At 42.0% G+C, this 17,955-nt stretch overlaps 1 protein-coding gene across 2 annotated transcripts in view; it reads left to right on the plus strand.

Moving 5' to 3' along the window:
• The window catches only part of Tgfbr1 (transforming growth factor beta receptor 1), a 57,148-nt gene extending 43,731 nt beyond the window's left edge, over positions 1-13,417 (plus strand). For both annotated transcript variants that reach the window (XM_060379881.1, XM_060379882.1), the window contains exons 6-9: positions 211-367; positions 2,343-2,467; positions 3,710-3,840; positions 9,138-13,417. In XM_060379881.1, coding sequence (XP_060235864.1) covers positions 211-367; positions 2,343-2,467; positions 3,710-3,840; positions 9,138-9,263 — 539 coding nt within the window. In that variant the 3' untranslated portion in view covers positions 9,264-13,417. The remainder of the gene's footprint in view (positions 1-210; positions 368-2,342; positions 2,468-3,709; positions 3,841-9,137) is intronic.
• Positions 13,418-17,955: the final 4,538 nt, after the last annotated feature.

Raw genomic sequence — 17,955 nt, forward strand, 5'->3', positions numbered from 1 at the left:
TTTAATTCTTAGATTTATGTTGTCGGAAGATTTAAACAGAATTTCATCCCTTTTGGTACAGTGAGTCGCTGAGCTTAGTAATAGCCTAGCTGTTGTATAGGTGATGTCGCTCAAGTGCCTTCACACTGGGAGAGGCAAGGCTTTGACCTAAATGGGAATTGTGATTGGTGTCTCTTGCTAAGCAGTCCTCTCTAACTTTGGGTTTCCTAGGAAAGCCAGCTATTGCTCACAGAGATTTGAAATCAAAGAATATCTTGGTGAAGAAGAATGGAACCTGTTGTATTGCAGACTTGGGACTTGCTGTGAGACATGATTCTGCCACAGATACAATTGACATTGCTCCAAACCACAGAGTAGGCACTAAAAGGTACACTTAGAAAGAAATGGTGAGATTCCCAGCACTCGGGGAGGCAGAGGCAGGCAGATCTCTGTGAGTTCGAGGCCAGCCAAAAAGCAAGTCCAAGACAGCCAAGGCTACAAAGAGAATCCCTGTATTGGGGTGGAGGTGGGGTAAAGATGTTTAATAGCCTGATGTCATCTTCTTTTTACCTCTATTTTCATATTTGTGTCTCTTCTGAAACTCAGACTTGGTCCTTTATTAGACTGTTCACAAGCTTTTAGGGTCTTGGCTACTCTGAAGCCTATATACCTAACTTAAAAATGAGCCTAAAATAGGGCAGCTCTTCCAGAAAGTATTATCACTAAATATGTTAATTGTGAGAACAGTAATAACTAATAGTAGTTGGTAGCTTCCCTCAATTTCTGAACTATAGCAAGCCTGTTTCCATATTTTCTTTTGTCCTTAGAACATTTGTGTATGCTGTCCTGGAACATACATCCCATACTGTTTTCTTAATATCTCTCCATTTCTCAAGGAAGCCTTTCCTGGTCCTCAGGACCCTTACATGTTCCTGGAACAGCACAATAAGTAGCTCTTTGAGGCATTTACTGTAACTGTGTTCTCTTATAACGGTCCATTTATGTGTCTGGGGCTGTGTATTACATTGGATTGCAAAAAGCTTAAGATCAGCCTTGTGTTCCACGTATTTGTTGAAGTGCCTCATACACTTTGATTAGTATTTGTTTCATGCATGTGTTCTCAACAAAACCTCTGTAGATAGGTATCATTACTAGTAATTGAGATGAGAAAACCACCTTATTAAGGTTAAGTAATGTGACCTGCTTCGTGTGGCTGATGAGCTGAGATATTCTACTCAAAGCCTTGCTTTGTTTAAAAATCACAGCAAAATATTTTTTCAGAACTAATGCCTTGAACTTGGAGAAAGTCAGGAGCTTTAGTTGATCTAAATTGTACTTACAGTTACTGGGTTCTGTGGGGACTGGCAGAACCCATGACTAACTGAGTGAACCACAGTAGTGTTCTGTAGGACCTATGACTATAGCAGAGTTTAGAGATTTCAGCCGGGCAGTGGTGGTGCATGCATTTACTTCCGCCACTCCGGAGGCAGAGGCAGGCAGAGCTACAAAGGTGTAGGCTAGCTTGGTCTACAGAGCAATAGGATAGCCTGGGCTACTCAGAGAAACCCTGTCTCGAAAAACTAAAAAGAAAAGGAAGAAAGGGAGGGAGGAGAGAGAAAGAGAAAGAAAAAGAAAGAGAAAGAAAGAAAAACTACAGAACATGGTCCTCAGTAATGTAGCATCAGCATGACTGACATTCCTTTTATCATTTAGTTTGTCCCCAATAAAATCTCCTCTTTCCTTTTTTGTGAGAAGGCTTCCAGATTAAAATATGTGGTCCCTAAGTAGTACATGAGCATGCTGTACATAAGGGTATTTGTAATAGCCACTGCTCTTCAATCTGTGTCTTTCATAAACCATATCAGAAGGCCGATTGCATGAAACTACCATTTCAGCATTTCATGGGATTTAGTTAACATCATTAATTTGCAAACCAGTTTATATACTTAATATTTTGTTTGGGTCGGATATGATCTCAGTTATATGATATTTTATGTGCATCTCTGTGTATAGGGAGGTGTCTGAAAGGACTGACCCATGTGTTTACACGGTAAGGGGATGATTTTTTTCACCTTGTACTTTATGTTCTAGGGAAATTTTTTAATAGGAAGTGTGACAGCAGAACAGACAGCAGAGCCACAGTAAAAAGGGAAAAAGTTTGCTGTGTTTGGTGGTGTACACCTTTAATCCAGGCTCTTAGGAGGCAGGGCTAGGTGGATCTCTAAGCCATCCTAGTCTACATAGTAACTTTTCAGGCCCGCAAGGCTACATAGTGAGACTGTGTCTCTGTGCTTTTCCTTCTGGGAAAGCAGTTCAAAATTAATATACTTTATAGTTGACTAAAATGATGTCTTCTTTTTTAGGTACATGGCCCCGGAAGTTCTAGATGACTCCATAAATATGAAACATTTTGAATCCTTCAAACGTGCTGACATCTATGCGATGGGCTTGGTGTTCTGGGAAATTGCACGACGCTGCTCTATTGGTGGTAAATTGCTGTTCTTCCCCCAATAGTTAGTCATGAGAAGTTAGTTAGAACTGTTTTCTTTCTTCTGAAATTCTACACTGACAGGTGACCACTGAGGATGCCAGAGGGAACAAAAGATAAATTCTGCCAACGCACAGCTATATCTCGCTTCTGCTGCTGCTGTTTAGTCCCAGACAGTGTCAGAACCAAGGCCCTTATTACCTTGGATTGTAGTTACTTGAAAGGCCACCTGAGAGGCTGTTTCTCGTATGGACTCGGCTAAACAACTCCATTGTAAAGACTGTGGTGGTTTTCTCCAGCTCGATTATTAAAGATGTATATATAATGATAATTTCAATAACATTGCCTGCTTTTTAGATTAAGTTTATTTTAACTTCTGGCTTTATATTAGACTGAGAACTTACTTGTCAGTGTGTGCTCAAAACACTGTCTCTTAGGCTTAGAAATCTGAGACTTAGGATGTCGAGGTTTTTAGATGGTGATGTTTAGTTTTGAAGCAAGCAATGTTATTATCAGGCACAGGCATAGGGAGGGATTTGTACCTCAAGCTACTCCTGTGGGATTCACATCTCCTTAGAAGAGTATGTGCACGTCTATTGAGAGACGGCAATCACAGTAAGATTTCATCTTCTGCCCAATAGAGTTACAGCAGAAACGTCAGCCTGGCCCTCATAGCACCCCAGGCTCAAAGTTGTCTTTGTTTCTTTTTCTGTTGCCGTGATACAATCCTCCAACAAAGTAGTATAAGAGAGAAAGGTTTGTTCTGGCTCATAGTTCCAAGTTAAAGTGTATCCTGCAGAGAAGTCACAAAGGCAGGAGTTTGGGGGCTGCTCACATCACATCTGCATGAGGCAGCAGAGCAGTGAGTGCATGCTGAGACTCAGCTTGCCCTCTGTAGTTTATACACTCCTGCATCCCTGCCCTAGAAGTAGTCCTGCCCATAATTTGGATGAGTCCTCCCATGTCAGTTCTGTTAATCAAAATAACCCTTCACAGACATGCCCTGAGGCCTTTCTCCCAGGCGATTTTAAATTTTTGTCAAGGTGACAACACTATCCTTCACAGACGTGCAGGCCCAGTAATAACTCAAAAGGGTGGCTTATTGATGCCATGTGGGTGAGTTTCAAAAAGCTGTGAAGCCCCGTGTACCTACCTGATATACTGATGTAAAAGTATACTGATGTATACTTTTCAGTGGTGGGGTAGTAGCTGATTAAGTTGGATTTTTTTAAACCAATACAGGAATTCATGAAGACTACCAGCTGCCTTATTATGATCTAGTACCTTCTGATCCGTCAGTTGAAGAAATGAGAAAAGTAGTTTGTGAACAGAAGTTAAGGCCAAATATTCCAAACAGATGGCAGAGCTGTGAAGTAAGTGTTTCCTTTTGATTCTAGGCTGTTTGCTAAACTGTTTCTACTTAGCAGGCAGATATTTGTCACTTTTCTGTAAGAGAAAGTGCTAGGACTTATTTACTTTTTCATAAATTAATAAGTTAAAAATCAAATAATTTGCTTTATTTAAAAATATTAAAAGGACCATGAAACATTTGCAGTGGTCATTGGTGTGTCTGAGCATGGTTAGATCTGCCAAATGAAGTACAGTGCCTGCTGTTGAAATGGATGCCTCCCTCCGGCCAGTGCACCCAGAGTACCGGGATAGACACTGGGCAGGAATGAGGATGCTTGTCAGTGTTAGCTGGGCTCCCACTTCAGACTCAGACATGGACAGGGTGCGTCAGTTCTCTGGAACTTAGCGCCCCTTTGTAAGACGTGGAGCTTGGGTTTAGTCATTGCAGAGAGCTTCAGGGGTGACCTATGTTCCTAGGATTGTGTAGGGCTGCTCAGAAGGGAGGCGGTGCTTTCCAACAGAGTCTGGCTGCGTCGTCCCCAGCTTTTACATGAGACAGATGTTATTAACAGCTGTTACTACTATATGAGTGCTTCAGGGCGTGCCTTCCAACTTTAAAGTTTCATAGTTTAGGTGAACTCTCAAAAACGAAGAGCTGACACTTCAGTGTCTCTTCTGACATCACTGTGCTCCTGGGCTGTGGCTGAGGTGGTAGAATGCAGACTTAGTCTGCTAGAGGATGGGGGTTGCTTCCCAACACCACTCTAAGCCAGGGTGGTGGTACACAGGCCTGTTGTTCCAGTATTCCAAAGGTCAAAGCAGGAGATTTAGGAGTTTTAAGCTCAACTTCCCTGAGTTCCTGGCCAACCTGGGCAACAGGAGGCCCTATCTCAAAATAACAACAAAGATCTCTTAATAAACCCCCCAAGGAATTATACTACAGTGGTATTTTGTAACTTTAGGAAAATCCCTTTTGTAGTATGGTCATTTCTACAAAGTTCTACTCTGCATTGTTAGGAAATTACCAAACATATGCATTCCTAGAAAAAAAAAATTATAGGTGGGACTCTTACCCAAATGTTACAGATTACATGGGGGAAGTGAACTTAATGAAAAAGGATGTTTCCCTTTTTCATAAGAATTTTTTTTAAGCTAAAAAAAAAAAAGTATGACACCTTAAGCAAACGAAGTATGCAGACCCAGAGGAGAGGAGACAAGTCAGCGTGCCCAGAATGTGATAGGACTCAACACACGAGACTGGGCTTTAAATTGTCTCTGGGTTTAGAGCACAGACTGGAAGTACTCACATACACATTTAGGAACTGGAGCAGTTAAAGACAGACAGCTTTTAAGCAGGAAGAAATTGGCTAACGTTAAGAATGTGCAGTCCGAAACGCTTCTGTAAAGCAAAGGACACCATCATCAAAACAAAGCGACTGCCTACAGTTTGGGAAAGAATCTTCACCAACCCTTTATCTGACAGAGGGCTAATATCCAGTATATATAAAGAACTAAAGAAGCTGAAAAGCAGCAAACCAAGTAATCCAATTAAAAAACAGGGAACAGAGCTAAACAGAGAATTCTCGATAGAGGAATATAGAATAGCAGAGAAACACTTAAAGAAATATTCAACCTCATTAGCCATCAGAGAAATGCAAATCAAAACGACCCTGAGATTTCACCTTACACCCATCAGAATGGCTAAGATGAAAAACTCAAGTGACAACACATGCTGGAGAGGTTGTGGAGAAAGGGGAACCCTCCCTCCACTGCTGGTGGGAATGTAAACTTGTACAACCTCTTTGGAAATCAATCAGGCGCTTTCTCAGACAACTAGGAATAGCGCTTCCTCAAGATCCAGCCATACCACTCCTAGGCATACATCCAAAAGAGGCTCAAGGACACAATAAGGACATTTGTTCAACCATGTTTGTAGCAGCTTTATTTGTAATAACCAGAAGCTGGAAACAGCCCGGATGCCCCTCAACTGAAGAATGGATGCAGAAATTGTGGTACATCTACACAATGGAGTATTACTCAGCAATGAAAAATAAGGAAATTATGAAATTTGCAGGTGAATGGTGGGACCTGGAAAGGATCATCCTGAGTAAGCTGTCCCAGAAGCAGAAAGACATACACGGTATATACTCACTCATATAGACATATAACATAAGATAAACCTACTAAAATCTGTACATCTAAAGAAACTAATTAAGAGAGAAGACCCTGACTAAAATGCTCAATCCCCATCCCAAAAGGCAAAGAGGATGGACATCAGAAGAAGAAGAAAACAGTAAACAACCTAGAAACCTGTCACAGAGGGCCTTTGAAAGGCTCTGCCCTGCAGACTATCAAAGCAGGCTTTGCTGAGGCTTATAGCCAACTGTTGGGCAGAGTGCATGGAATCTTATGTAAGAAGTGGGAAATAATAAGATCTGGAGAGGACAGGAACCCCACAAGGAGAGTAACAGAACCAGAAAATTTGAACACGGGTCTTCACAGAGACTCATACTCCAACCAAGTACCATGCATGGAGATAACCTAGAACCCCTGCACAGATGTAGCCCATGGCAGTTTAGTGTCCAAGTGGGTTCCATAGTAATGGGAAGAGGGACTGCCTCTGACATAATCTGATTGGCCTGCTCTTTGATCACCTCCCCCTGAGCGGGGAGCAGCCTTACCAGGCCACAGAGGAAGATAATGCAGCCATGCCTGATGAGATCTGATAGACTAAGATCAGAAGGAGAGGGGGACCTCCCCTATCAGTGGACTTGGGGAGGGGCATGCGTGAAGAAGGGGGAGGAAGGGTGGGACTGGCAGGGGAGGAGGGAAGGGCTTATGGGGGGATACAAAGTGAATAAAGTGTAATTAATTAAATTAAATTAAATTTAAAAAAAAAGAATGTGCAGTTCATAGTTACAGTTACCGAATGCTGATTAATGCCATTGCTTCCATTGTTATTTTCTCGGTTGGCGTTGAGAACACATGCGTTTTGCAGTTATTGGTAGGGCATGCTGATAAATGCTGTGGCTACCATGTTCTTTTCTCAATTTGGTTATTAGTTTTCTGTGTATTTATTGCTGTTTCAAGTTTCTACTTTCCTAGGGCTTGAAAACCCCTTATTGAAACACATAAGAGTATGGAACTGGCTAAGCTCGCCGGCACAGGCCTGTGATCCTAGCTGCTCAGGAGGCTGAGTCAAAAATGTCACATGGTCAAGTCCTGCCTGACTACAGAGCTCTAGTGTATGGCCAGCCTTGGTACGATCTCTAAATAAAAAAGAAAAATACCTTAACAGGTTCAACATACAATTTAATGCTGAAGTGCCTGCCTAGTGTGTGTGCGTCTCTAGGTTCACTCTGCACTAAAACATGCATAGCAGGGAGAGATGGCTCAGAGGTTAAGAGCACTGACTGTTCTTCCAGAGGTCTTGAGTTTAACTCCCAGCAACCACATGGTGGCTCACAACCATCTACAATGAGATCTGATGCTCTTTTCTGGCCTGCAGGCACACATGCAGGCAGAACACTGTGCAAATGATAAATAAATAAACCTTTAAAAACCCCAAACTGATAATACATACATGTCTCTTCCTGGGTCTTCTGCTGTTTCCAGTCTGGACTGATTGCTCTTAGGGCTACTGTGTGGGTTTTTTTCCTTGGAATTCCTTTTTATTTATTTATTTTTCCTTCCTGGGCCTCCACCTTCTTGTTTGTTTACTCCTTGTTATCAGGACTCTGTTCAAATTAGGCATGTCCCTTCCCACTGAAAATAGTGCTTTCCTCCCTCGGCATGTCTTACCTCCTCTACATTGCTTTTCTTCTTGGCATTTATCACCTTGAAGGTCTGTGTCTCACAGTCATTTATTAGTTGGTTTATCTCTAGAATGCGAGGTTTTTGAGAACAGGGATTTCACGAGCTTGTTCACTGCCGTATCTAACACAGAAACACTTGTTAAACGATAGGCTTTCAGAATTAGTTGTTTAAATGAATGTGTATGTGTGCACTGGCACATGGTCCTCTAAGCCTAGAAGCATCTTTTCCTAGGAAGTACTTCTGAAGTAGTCTTAGATAGCCTTCCATTTCCTTTTCTTGTTTTTCTTCACCTTTGTTACCTGGATATAAAACTTTCCACCCTCTATTCTCCCCCCACTTATTGGAAGATTTATCAAATTCATATTCCAATTCAGTTTTTCCATGTATATTCTCATTCTCCATTTTTTTCCTCCTCCCCATACCCTCACCTTACCTTCTCTCCTATTTTTAATTTCCAGAAGTAATTATTTATTTTCCGAACGTTCCTCCTATTTACCACTTACAGAACCTTATTTGTCCATCAGTAGACATTTGAGGAGTGCTGTAGTATGAAACACAGGGACTGGAGGAAGCATTGTGGGAGAGTAAAGTAACGCTGAGCATGGAGACTACGCAGAGAATAAACTTCAACAAAACACAAGAACCATCGATGGACCTCAGTGTTTTGGTGGTAGTGGTAGTGGGTCAGAACACCAGGCCTCCTACATACGGTGCAAACACTGCAAAGGAGCTACACCTAACAGTAGAGCTTTGAAACACTCTGCTCACATCTTGTTTCTCCATTTCACATTAACTTTTTTCAAATGTATGATCAGACCCTTTGCACTTTTAATGAGGGCCTACATGCTTATAGAACCCCTGTGACTGGAGCTTATGTGTGTCCTCTCTAGGTGACCTCTCTGGGTTGTTTTCTTAGAAAGTCACCGTTGGTAATCTGTCAGGCCTATTCTCTTGGACTGTCCAGATCTCCCTGGAAATCCCCTCAGAATCCACCAAGTAGAGCGTGCACAGGTGCTTCTACCCTATTCCGGAAGAAACCTTACAGTCTGAGAGTCCAGCATGCTTCCAGTGTGAGATGCCTGCCCTTCCACTCCGCAGCCAGGGATGTGTCCTTCCGCAGACAGAGTCTTGAGACCTGCTGCTGGGCTCAAGAGGTGGCTGGGTTTTAGCACTTTGCATCTTCCCCTGCTGTGTGCGCAAAGATCTGCTCTGAAGTGTCTCACAGCGTGGTTACACTCTTACCTTGTGTCTCAGGCTCCTTTCTTGCAGAGCTGACTCAGGAGTCAGCATTTTGAGGTCCCCTGAGAAAGCTCCCAGTCCACAGCTCCTCCAGCAGCTGGAACCAGGGTCTTGACAGAAACTAAAGGTCTCCCTTGGTACTACAAACAGTACTAGGATAGAAACCTTACACATATCATTTAAAAAGTCAGATGGAAGTTCTTACCAGATGCATAATTGCAAGTGGTCTGTGTGCATTCATTATTTTTCTTCTGTTTTCTTGTAGGCCTTGAGAGTGATGGCTAAAATTATGAGAGAATGTTGGTATGCCAATGGAGCAGCTAGGCTGACAGCTTTGCGAATTAAAAAAACATTGTCACAACTCAGCCAACAGGAAGGAATCAAAATGTAACTGAAGCTCCGTGGGAACTCTGCTCTCTTGTATCTGCTTCTGAGTGTGTGTGGGAGGTCGGTTGCTCTACCTCACTGAGAGAACGGAGGCCTTTGCCTCCTCTTGCTGCAGTGGAATATGGTCAATTGAAAGCTTCCCGGGGTTGCTCTGGGCCCAGAGGCAGCCATAGCTCCGTTCTGTGCACTATGGATGGATGCTTCTTCGTGGACAGTTACACAATGTTGTGTAGTCTGCTTGTTTCTGTTAACACAGCTTGTTTTACAAGATGACCACCAGCCCTTTGGGAGTGCTGTGCTGTTGGCCGTCTATGAGGGTGAAGGGGCTGGGGCACTGACTTAGATGAAGCACTTCTAGTTTTCACTCCTGGTTGTACATTCTAGAGGATTCCAACCACTAGAGTTTCCTTGATTTGCTTTGAATGTACTGTTCTATAATTGTTCAGGATCTTAAACTAACACCTTAAACTCTGTAGTCTGAGAAATATGACCTCGTGTAGGCATGGGGGCACAGTTGATCAGTCGTGTCTGTGTGCTGCTCCTGCTCCTGCACTTGGGACACAACACACCTTAAATGTGGGGTTGTGCTACACCAGTAAGTGCCACTTCTGCGTCTTTCTAAATGGAAACAAACAGAACTGCTTTAAGTCTGTCAAATCCCGTATCATGTTCATTCAAACAGTTTATTTTTCTGGATAACCTAAACCTTTTCTGGGTTTGTTTTTGTTTTTAAACACTTTTTGTGGTAGATGTCATTCAGTATTTATGCCTTTCTCCTACCCAAATGTGCTTGAACCACTGAGGCAATGAAGTAGCATTAATAAGTAGGGACTGCTCATGTGGGAAAATCCCCACACTGAGCTCTGGAGCTTTGCACTTGAGATGTGTTTCCTGAGTTTATTTTTAAAAGTTAAGTGGCACTCCAGACACGCACAGTGCTTTATGGATTTAATCATTGTGACGTACAGACTCCGTCTGAAAGGAGAGGTTTGTCTACTGCCTTGTGAAAAGTGGTGTGTTATTCTGTAAGCCATTTATTTTTCTTTATCTGATCAAAGACAGTGTTTTGTTTTGTCTTATTTTGTTCTTTCTTTTGTGGAAAGGGTTTGCATTTAAAATTCAAATGTGGTTAATGTTAAATAATAGGCCTTTTTCTAGGAAGGCGGAGATAGCTAATTTGAATATACAGCAGGTGTAGGTGACTTTCACATGTTATGTAGCTGTAAGAGTTTGTGGATTCTATCTTGGGAAGAATAGAGTTAGTGGTGCTTTGAAGTCTCACTACACTTTGAGGAAGGCAGCTTTTAAGCCGGTCTTTTTTGTTGTAACTGCTTGATTTACATGGTGGCACTGAATTTAGTGCGCCCTTGATACTAGAAGTGGCAGCTAATAGCCATTCTGAGTAGAGGCTCTCTTCATGTACTCTTGGTCATATGAAACGTCAAAGTCAGCCTATTCTCTCCGGTGCTGGAGTTAGCTGGTTTAAGCCTTCGGTTTTACTTCAGTGCTGTCCAGTCTTTGCAGGGCTCCTATGGCTTTCAAAGGTTTTTTTTTTGTTTTGTTTTGTTTTGTTTTTTAATCACTGTGATCATATTCTAGGGGGAAAATGTTATCATTGCTTGAGACAAGATGTTGAACATCGTGATACCAATTCCTAGATAAAAAGGTCAAAATAACCTTTAGTGTTTAGCCAAGAAGAGATTATGACTGTTGATATGAAATGGCTGCATTCTGTTAATGTCTTATCTCAAACCTAGCATAAATTTGAAGACTGGTCTTAAACCAAAGTAACTGTAGAATGAAAGACATGTTTCCTAGGCATTAGTCTCAGTTTCATGCATTTAAAAACATCATGGGAAAAAGTGCTTAGAGTTTAGTGTTTTTGAATACAAATTTGAGTTTTTCCGTAACTATAAATGGTTTCATCAGCGTAAGTAGTGAGGGTTTGTTAGAGTTGTGTGTGTCACCTGCTTAACATGCTCTTGTGTTATGATCAGGTACTTTTGGGGCCTTTGTTTTTTGTTTGTTCTATTCCTAACCCTTTGAGATCTGCTTTATAGAAATCCAGGGGACCAATGCATTTTATCACTAAAACTTTTCATGTAATTTTAAGACTGTACCAAAAGTTGTCTGAGTTAAAGTTGTAATACATTTCTCACTTTCATACAAGGAAATGGGTTTTTACTGAAAACACTTCTCATCACATCAGAGGTTGAAGAATCATTATGTTTTTGTCTCAGTAGATAAAATGTGCTTTTGATGAATCAGGGAAATTTTTAAAGTTGGAATTTTGTTCTCAATTGAGTTTACATGTTTGCAGCTAATTTTTTGTCTAGGGATAGTTTGATAATCCCTGGGTGGCCAATACTGAATATGAAAATAACTTAAAAGCTGAGATAGGTCATGGTTAATATGACTATGACTATAGATACATCTAATTAGGAAAATACTTTTATGTCGTTTTGTAATTAATCTGTCATTTATATTGCGTATCAAAGATCCTCTCCTGCCCCTTTCTAAGTTGTAGTGTGGCTAAAACATATCTTCTGACAAATACATATCATCTTGTCAATACTGTGGCTGAGCGAGCATGAGGGGAGTATGGCTGACTAAGGCTTCGACAACTTGTGTTCCTTAAATCTTGAGCTCTGTTTTCCCCAGTCTGCTGGCCCCTGTCTGAGAGACTGTTGCCCCTCACCCCACCTCCAGCCTTTGGACATAAGAGCTGTTCTTGAGACCTAAAATGAAGTGGAAGCCATGTGACATTCTCCCACTTCCTTGAGTCACTGGGCATCACAGGGAGTGATGGGTACAGATATGGGGCTGGGGATGCTCCTGCTGGTAGCGCTGCCTTGAGTTGGACCTGGGCAAAGAGTAGGGTGACAGGCAAGTGGCAGTGGGAGTTGACCTCAGAAGCAGTGGCCAGCTGTGTTTCTAGTAGGACAGGACAGTAGGATGTGAAGAGCCGAGCCTATAATCCTGCTACTACAGTAGCACTCAAGAAGTGCCTTGAGGCCCTGTGTGGTGCCATGGCCATCAGGAATTCCAGACGTTGGTTCTCACTGCCGATTTAGTGGTCATTTGACCGTTTTGCTATCCATACATGTTTGACTCTTCCCCCCTGAAAACTGTTAGAGATGTAAAACCAATGACAAAGTGCAAATTAACATGCACACCAAAATCTGCCCAGTAGACGTAGCGAAAGCTTGTGTTTTCACTCCACATTGCTGAAAGAATGATTGTAAATCATTTCTTTGTTCCTTGGTCATGGGAGTGTCCTGGCTCCACATCGTGGAGACTCCAGATGTTGTTCTGTCACAGCCCAGCAGAACACGTCGACGTGTTGAGACGTTGAAAAGTAGTTCTGGAATACAGTGCCACGTCATGTGTTGGATGTTGAAACTTCCGTGGGCCTCTCTAGGGAAGCTGCGGGCTATCGGAACATTATTTTCAATCCTTGTTATGCACTTACTTGTAAACATTTTTAAAATATTGTAATATTCAGCCTCTTCTTAAAACTTAAAGTGGGTTGCTTTTATTTTTTCAATGAAATTTGTGAGTTGAATATCATGAACTGTGTTTTGATAATCCCTTTTTCACATTGTGCCAATGGAATGGAGTATTTGATTTTTCTTTATATGTCAAGGAGATGCTTCAAAATGTCATTTGCTTTAAACTTAAATTACCTCTCAAGAGACCAAGGTACATTTACCTCATTGTGTATATAATGTTTAATATTTGTCAGCATCCTCCAGGTCTGCAGTTTTATTTTGATAAAGTGTGAGTATTATGTTGCTAAGTTACTCAGATGGTACTGTACTGTTTATATTTGTACCCCAAATAACATCATCTATACTTTTTCTGTATTTTATTGTATTTGTGCAAAAGTCTTTTGACTCTGTTGGTGTGATCTCTGCCCTTTCAGATATGTACAGATGTCCATAGAAATTTGCATTTAGGTTGAATGATTTTGAGAAGCCTGTGAAGAAGAAAGAAAAACAAAAACTGCGTTTCCCCATAAGTTTTTAAAATTGTACATTGTATGTGTAGTAATATTCCAGATGAACTGTAAATAGAAACTAGGGAGATGCTTAAGTTGCGTCCTAACACTACAGTAGAAAACAGAAGCAATGCAAATAAACTACTTTTTCCCACCAGTGCCAGTGGCTGCATTCTTTTTAGAAAAGTAAGATTGAATAAGCTCCCAAGATCAGTCAGATTGTCATAAAAATCCACTCTTGATGAGTGTCTAGAAGCTACCCTCTCTCCTTAGTGGTTCCCCTTTCCGTTTACCCAAGCCAGCCCCAGCTCCAGATCCTTCACACATTTCCTTCTACATTTCATCTGTTTTCTTCTACTTTACTCCTGGGCCTTTTGAGGCAAATTAGGATGTTCTCCTGGTTAGTAGTCTCTATTTCATCACAGTCCTTCCACTTCAGCACAAAAGGTTCATGCTGGGTTGAATAACCAGATGGCAAGTATGGGGAGACATTGGGCTACCACAGTAAGTATGTGTTTTCTTTACATTAAGTTGCATAAAGCAATAATTACAACACTATACTGTTGGGTCTACATCATAGATACAGCATGTGATAGCAGCATGGCAGATTTGGAAATGGAACAGTAATGGAACAACCTGTATTTTATTGGAATTGCATGAACCTCAATCCAAAAATTGTGATTGACATGCAAATTATTGCAGCCGAGACCAGCCACTAAAACATCACTAAAGTCTGGTTAGAATAACAGCAAAAACAAGAATAGTACAGTGAAAATATTTAACATAAAGGACAAAACAGAAACAAAAGGGCTCCAGACTTTAGAAGTGTTTGCAAAATGGCAGACATGAATTAACCAATCATTCATTAGGCTGGTTATGCTGTTGCATGCCTGTAATTTCAGCACGAGGGAGGTAGAGATCTAACAATCCCAAGTTTGGGAATACCCTGGGCCTGTGTACCTCAAGCCAGCAGGAGCTACAGAGCACTTGTCTTTAAACAAAATCCAAAAGCTATAGGTGGTAGAACTATCAGAGAATATCAGCTTAGTAACCACAGAGGCACTCTTTAGATTCAGATGTAAATCATTTGAGGGGAAAATACATAGCAACAATTAAGATACTGGAAGTCCTCTATTAATACCAAAGTGGGCTTTAAGGTAAAACTAGAAATGAGTGGAACAGGCTGAATGAGGCTGTCATAGCAGGGAAATGCTGGGGCAGAGCTCAATGGTGGCATAGTCACCTAGCAGGCCTGAGGCCCTCACTAGCACCAAAGGAAAAAAGTCCCAGGGCTGGAGAGATGGCTCAGCAGTTAGAAGGGCACACTGCTTTTACACAGGACCTGAGTTCAGTTCTCAGCACCCATACTGGAGTCAACTGGTTGTAACTCCTACCTCCAAGGGATCTGAGCCCCTCTTCTGGAGAGTTTGCTGGCTTGAAGGTTGATGTGCAGAGCTGTGAAACAAAAGGTCAAGAAGTGAACACTTGTAAGTATACTGTGACATACTAAGATGACCCAGTAGGATAAAGAGTAGCATTCAGTAGATGGTGCTGGGGCTGGCCATATTTCAAAAGGAAAAAGAGGGCAAGAGGGTTAGTTAAATTCTTACAGTCTTCCCAGTTTTGCATACAGTTTCTAGAAGGAAATATGAGAAGCAAGCAAAAGACTTCAACAAAACCCATTAAGAGAACAAATTGATGAATTGGACTTTGTCAAAATTAAGAAATCTTTTAGGGTAAACAGAACACCATTAAGAGTAAAGGGACAAACCAGACTGAAAACATCTGCAACCTATATACCTGAAAAAAAAATGTTTAGGATATATTCAAAAGGACATTAAAATGACATTCTGTGAGTGCGCACTCACGCTCGCACGTTGGCACACTTGTGCATCTTAGTGCACACAACAACTTGGGGGGATTAGGTTCTTCCTGCCATGTGGACCTGTGGGGCGCTGTCAAACTCAGGTTGGTTAGGTTGGTGGCAGACATTCTTTGAGGCATGTCACGGTGCGACTCTATGAACTCAAAAGTCAGTAAGATAACCCAGTTTACAAATGGCGGTCTCATAACCCAGCAGTTCCGGTCCCATGTATTTATGTGCAATAGGCTTGTCGTAGAAGGTACAATGTTTTCAATGAAATTTGAATGCCAGATAAACAGAAATGCTTATTGTAAGAATAGCCTAATATATTGAATAGAATATAATGTGTTGCTTTTTATCTGACATTGAAATGTAACTAGCCATCCTCTGTGTTCACTTGCTAAGTCAAGCAAATGAAAACATCACCACACAATGACTTACATGCGAATACCTACAGCAGCATTATTCATAAGAGACAAAATGTTATCCGAGTTATCACACTCATTAATTAAAAAGCAGTTCTTGCCTCAAAGGAACAGAGACGGTTTATTCACCTCTGAAATAGAGTACAGCAGGTGTGGCATCTGTGTAACTGGTGTTGACAGATTCCAGTCTTCCTTCAGTTTTCATTTAGTTCATGGAAGCTCGGAAGAGCTAGAGATAACTTGCTGCTTTATGGGGTTCTTTTTCTTCCATCCTTCTCCATCCTTATTAATCCCCTAACACTGGACAGGAGAGAAAAATGGGTAGAGGGGAAAGGGGGCAAAATTAGCGTTAGACCACTTCTGCTCATTAGGGGCATCAAGTTCCTTGGGGCAAGTTTGATCTTTGCCATTAACATATCTAAATTCTTCTTGTTTCTTTGTGCAGGACTACTTGACAAACAGCAACTAATAGCATCATCCAGCCAACAACAACAGCGCCACCTCTTGGGGCCCTAGCATTTATATCCTCTAAAAAAGTTCCCAGAATTCCAAATGTCACACACTCACTGAAACTGTGTGCAGCTGGCAAAACCCCGCCCCTGCTAGAACACGAGGCAAATCATAGTCACCTACTATAAAGCAGCCACATATCCCCACGCCTGGGATTAAAACAAAACCATATTCTTATAATATTCCTGTGTTTCTTGAAGAAACCAAAATTACAAGATTCTCACTGCAAATAACCATCTCTCTTTGTGGCTTTGGGCTTTAAGCAGACAAGGGGGGAGACAGGAAAGCTGCTTTTAAGCACACATTCTCCACTAAGTTCATTTAACTAAAATAGTCAGCACACCCTGGTAGCATATTTTGGGATGGATCTTAGTGTCTCTTCCAATTACAGTGATAAAACACCATTAAGTTAAAATAAGTTTAATGGAGAAAGGGTTAATCTTGGCCACAGTTCAGGGTACAGCCCATCACAACAAAGCCAAGGCAACAGGGACTTACAGCAGCCACTGGTCACATTGCAGTTGGGAGAGTGATGAAGGCATGATGCTGCGGGCTCCTCTCTGCTTCATTTACATAGCCCAGGGTCCCAGCCGGGGATGTAGAGCCCACAATGAGCATGTCTTCTCAGTTCAGTTATTATGATCACGATAATCCCCAGACATGCGCAGAGGCTGTTCAGTCCCAGCTGATTCTAGAGTCTGTTCGTAGACAACCCTCACAGACAGCTTGATAGCCCTGCACTCCCTCTTCATGGTAAATGAGCATCAGAGCTGTAGGACTCTAAGTGTTAGGCCCAGCATGAGCCTAGTTTCCAGAAGGGATGAAGAGAGCTCAGGAGACCAGGTCTCATCAATGCAAAAGCGCAAGAGGTTTATTTTAACCATTACACAATGGGGTCACCCCTGTTGGTCATCAAGGAGTGGCCCTGGGAGACAAAGGCCTTGGGTTTTTAAAGGACAAGGCTCGGGAATTTTCAGGGGTTGCGGTCTTGGCAATTCAGGATTGGATGAGGAAGCTAGAAAGTAAGATAATTGGTTAGTCTTAGGTGCTCAAGCTTGGACAGTCCTGCCAAGTGTGGATGCAGCTGCAATTAAAGGTGGGGGTGATTAGCTCATCCTTGAAGATCAGGGCTGCAGGCTTTTGGCTGGAGGTCAGGAGCTACTCAGAAGAAGAATTGAGGCCATCTGGGTTGGTTGCTAAGAAACACTATCTCGAAGACAAGGGTCTGGTCATTCTTTTTGCTGAGTGAAAGTCATTACTTGCTCGCTTTTTTATCTCTGTCCTCACAGATGGCCAGGGTCACATTCCTTCACTCTCTGGAAAGGTACTACGAGGCTTTAGCTTAACCTGGACCTGAAACTCAACTGTAGGCTTTAGAAGACATATAGGTTACAAAGTTAGTCTGGTCCTTTCACTAAGTAAGACTGGCACATGCGATGGGTAATTTCTGTGATGTTTTAACTTACTCCTTGATAAATATGTTAAAAACAGAGCCCGCCTGCTGCCGTTGTTCTCACCCACTAACTAGTCTGTGTGGCCGCCATATTGAATGACTCTTGTGCATGCGCTTCTTGCTCTTCTGTTTCTGTCCAGTCTCATTCTGGAGCCACACTTGCACCCTGCTCTGCTGATTTTAATTATCCCAAGGCTCAGCCCCAAGGCCATTCCTTCCACAGTTCTTCCCAGGCAGCCTGTGGTAGCTCACCCATTTTTTGTGGGCTCACTCTTGCTGCACTCCGCTTCCACTTTAACCCCCATTCTCCCGAAAGAAGTGGGTGTTTTTCCACAATTACTGAACATTTAAGAATTAACAAAATATCCTTACTTAGATGCTAACTCTGCTGTGTTTTGGGTTCTCCAGAGTTTGGCATATTTGAGGTGCTCTTTCGGCACAATG

The sequence above is a fragment of the Meriones unguiculatus genome, chromosome 3 (genome assembly GCF_030254825.1).
Source record: "Meriones unguiculatus strain TT.TT164.6M chromosome 3, Bangor_MerUng_6.1, whole genome shotgun sequence".
In the NCBI taxonomy this organism is placed as follows: domain Eukaryota; kingdom Metazoa; phylum Chordata; class Mammalia; order Rodentia; family Muridae; genus Meriones; species Meriones unguiculatus.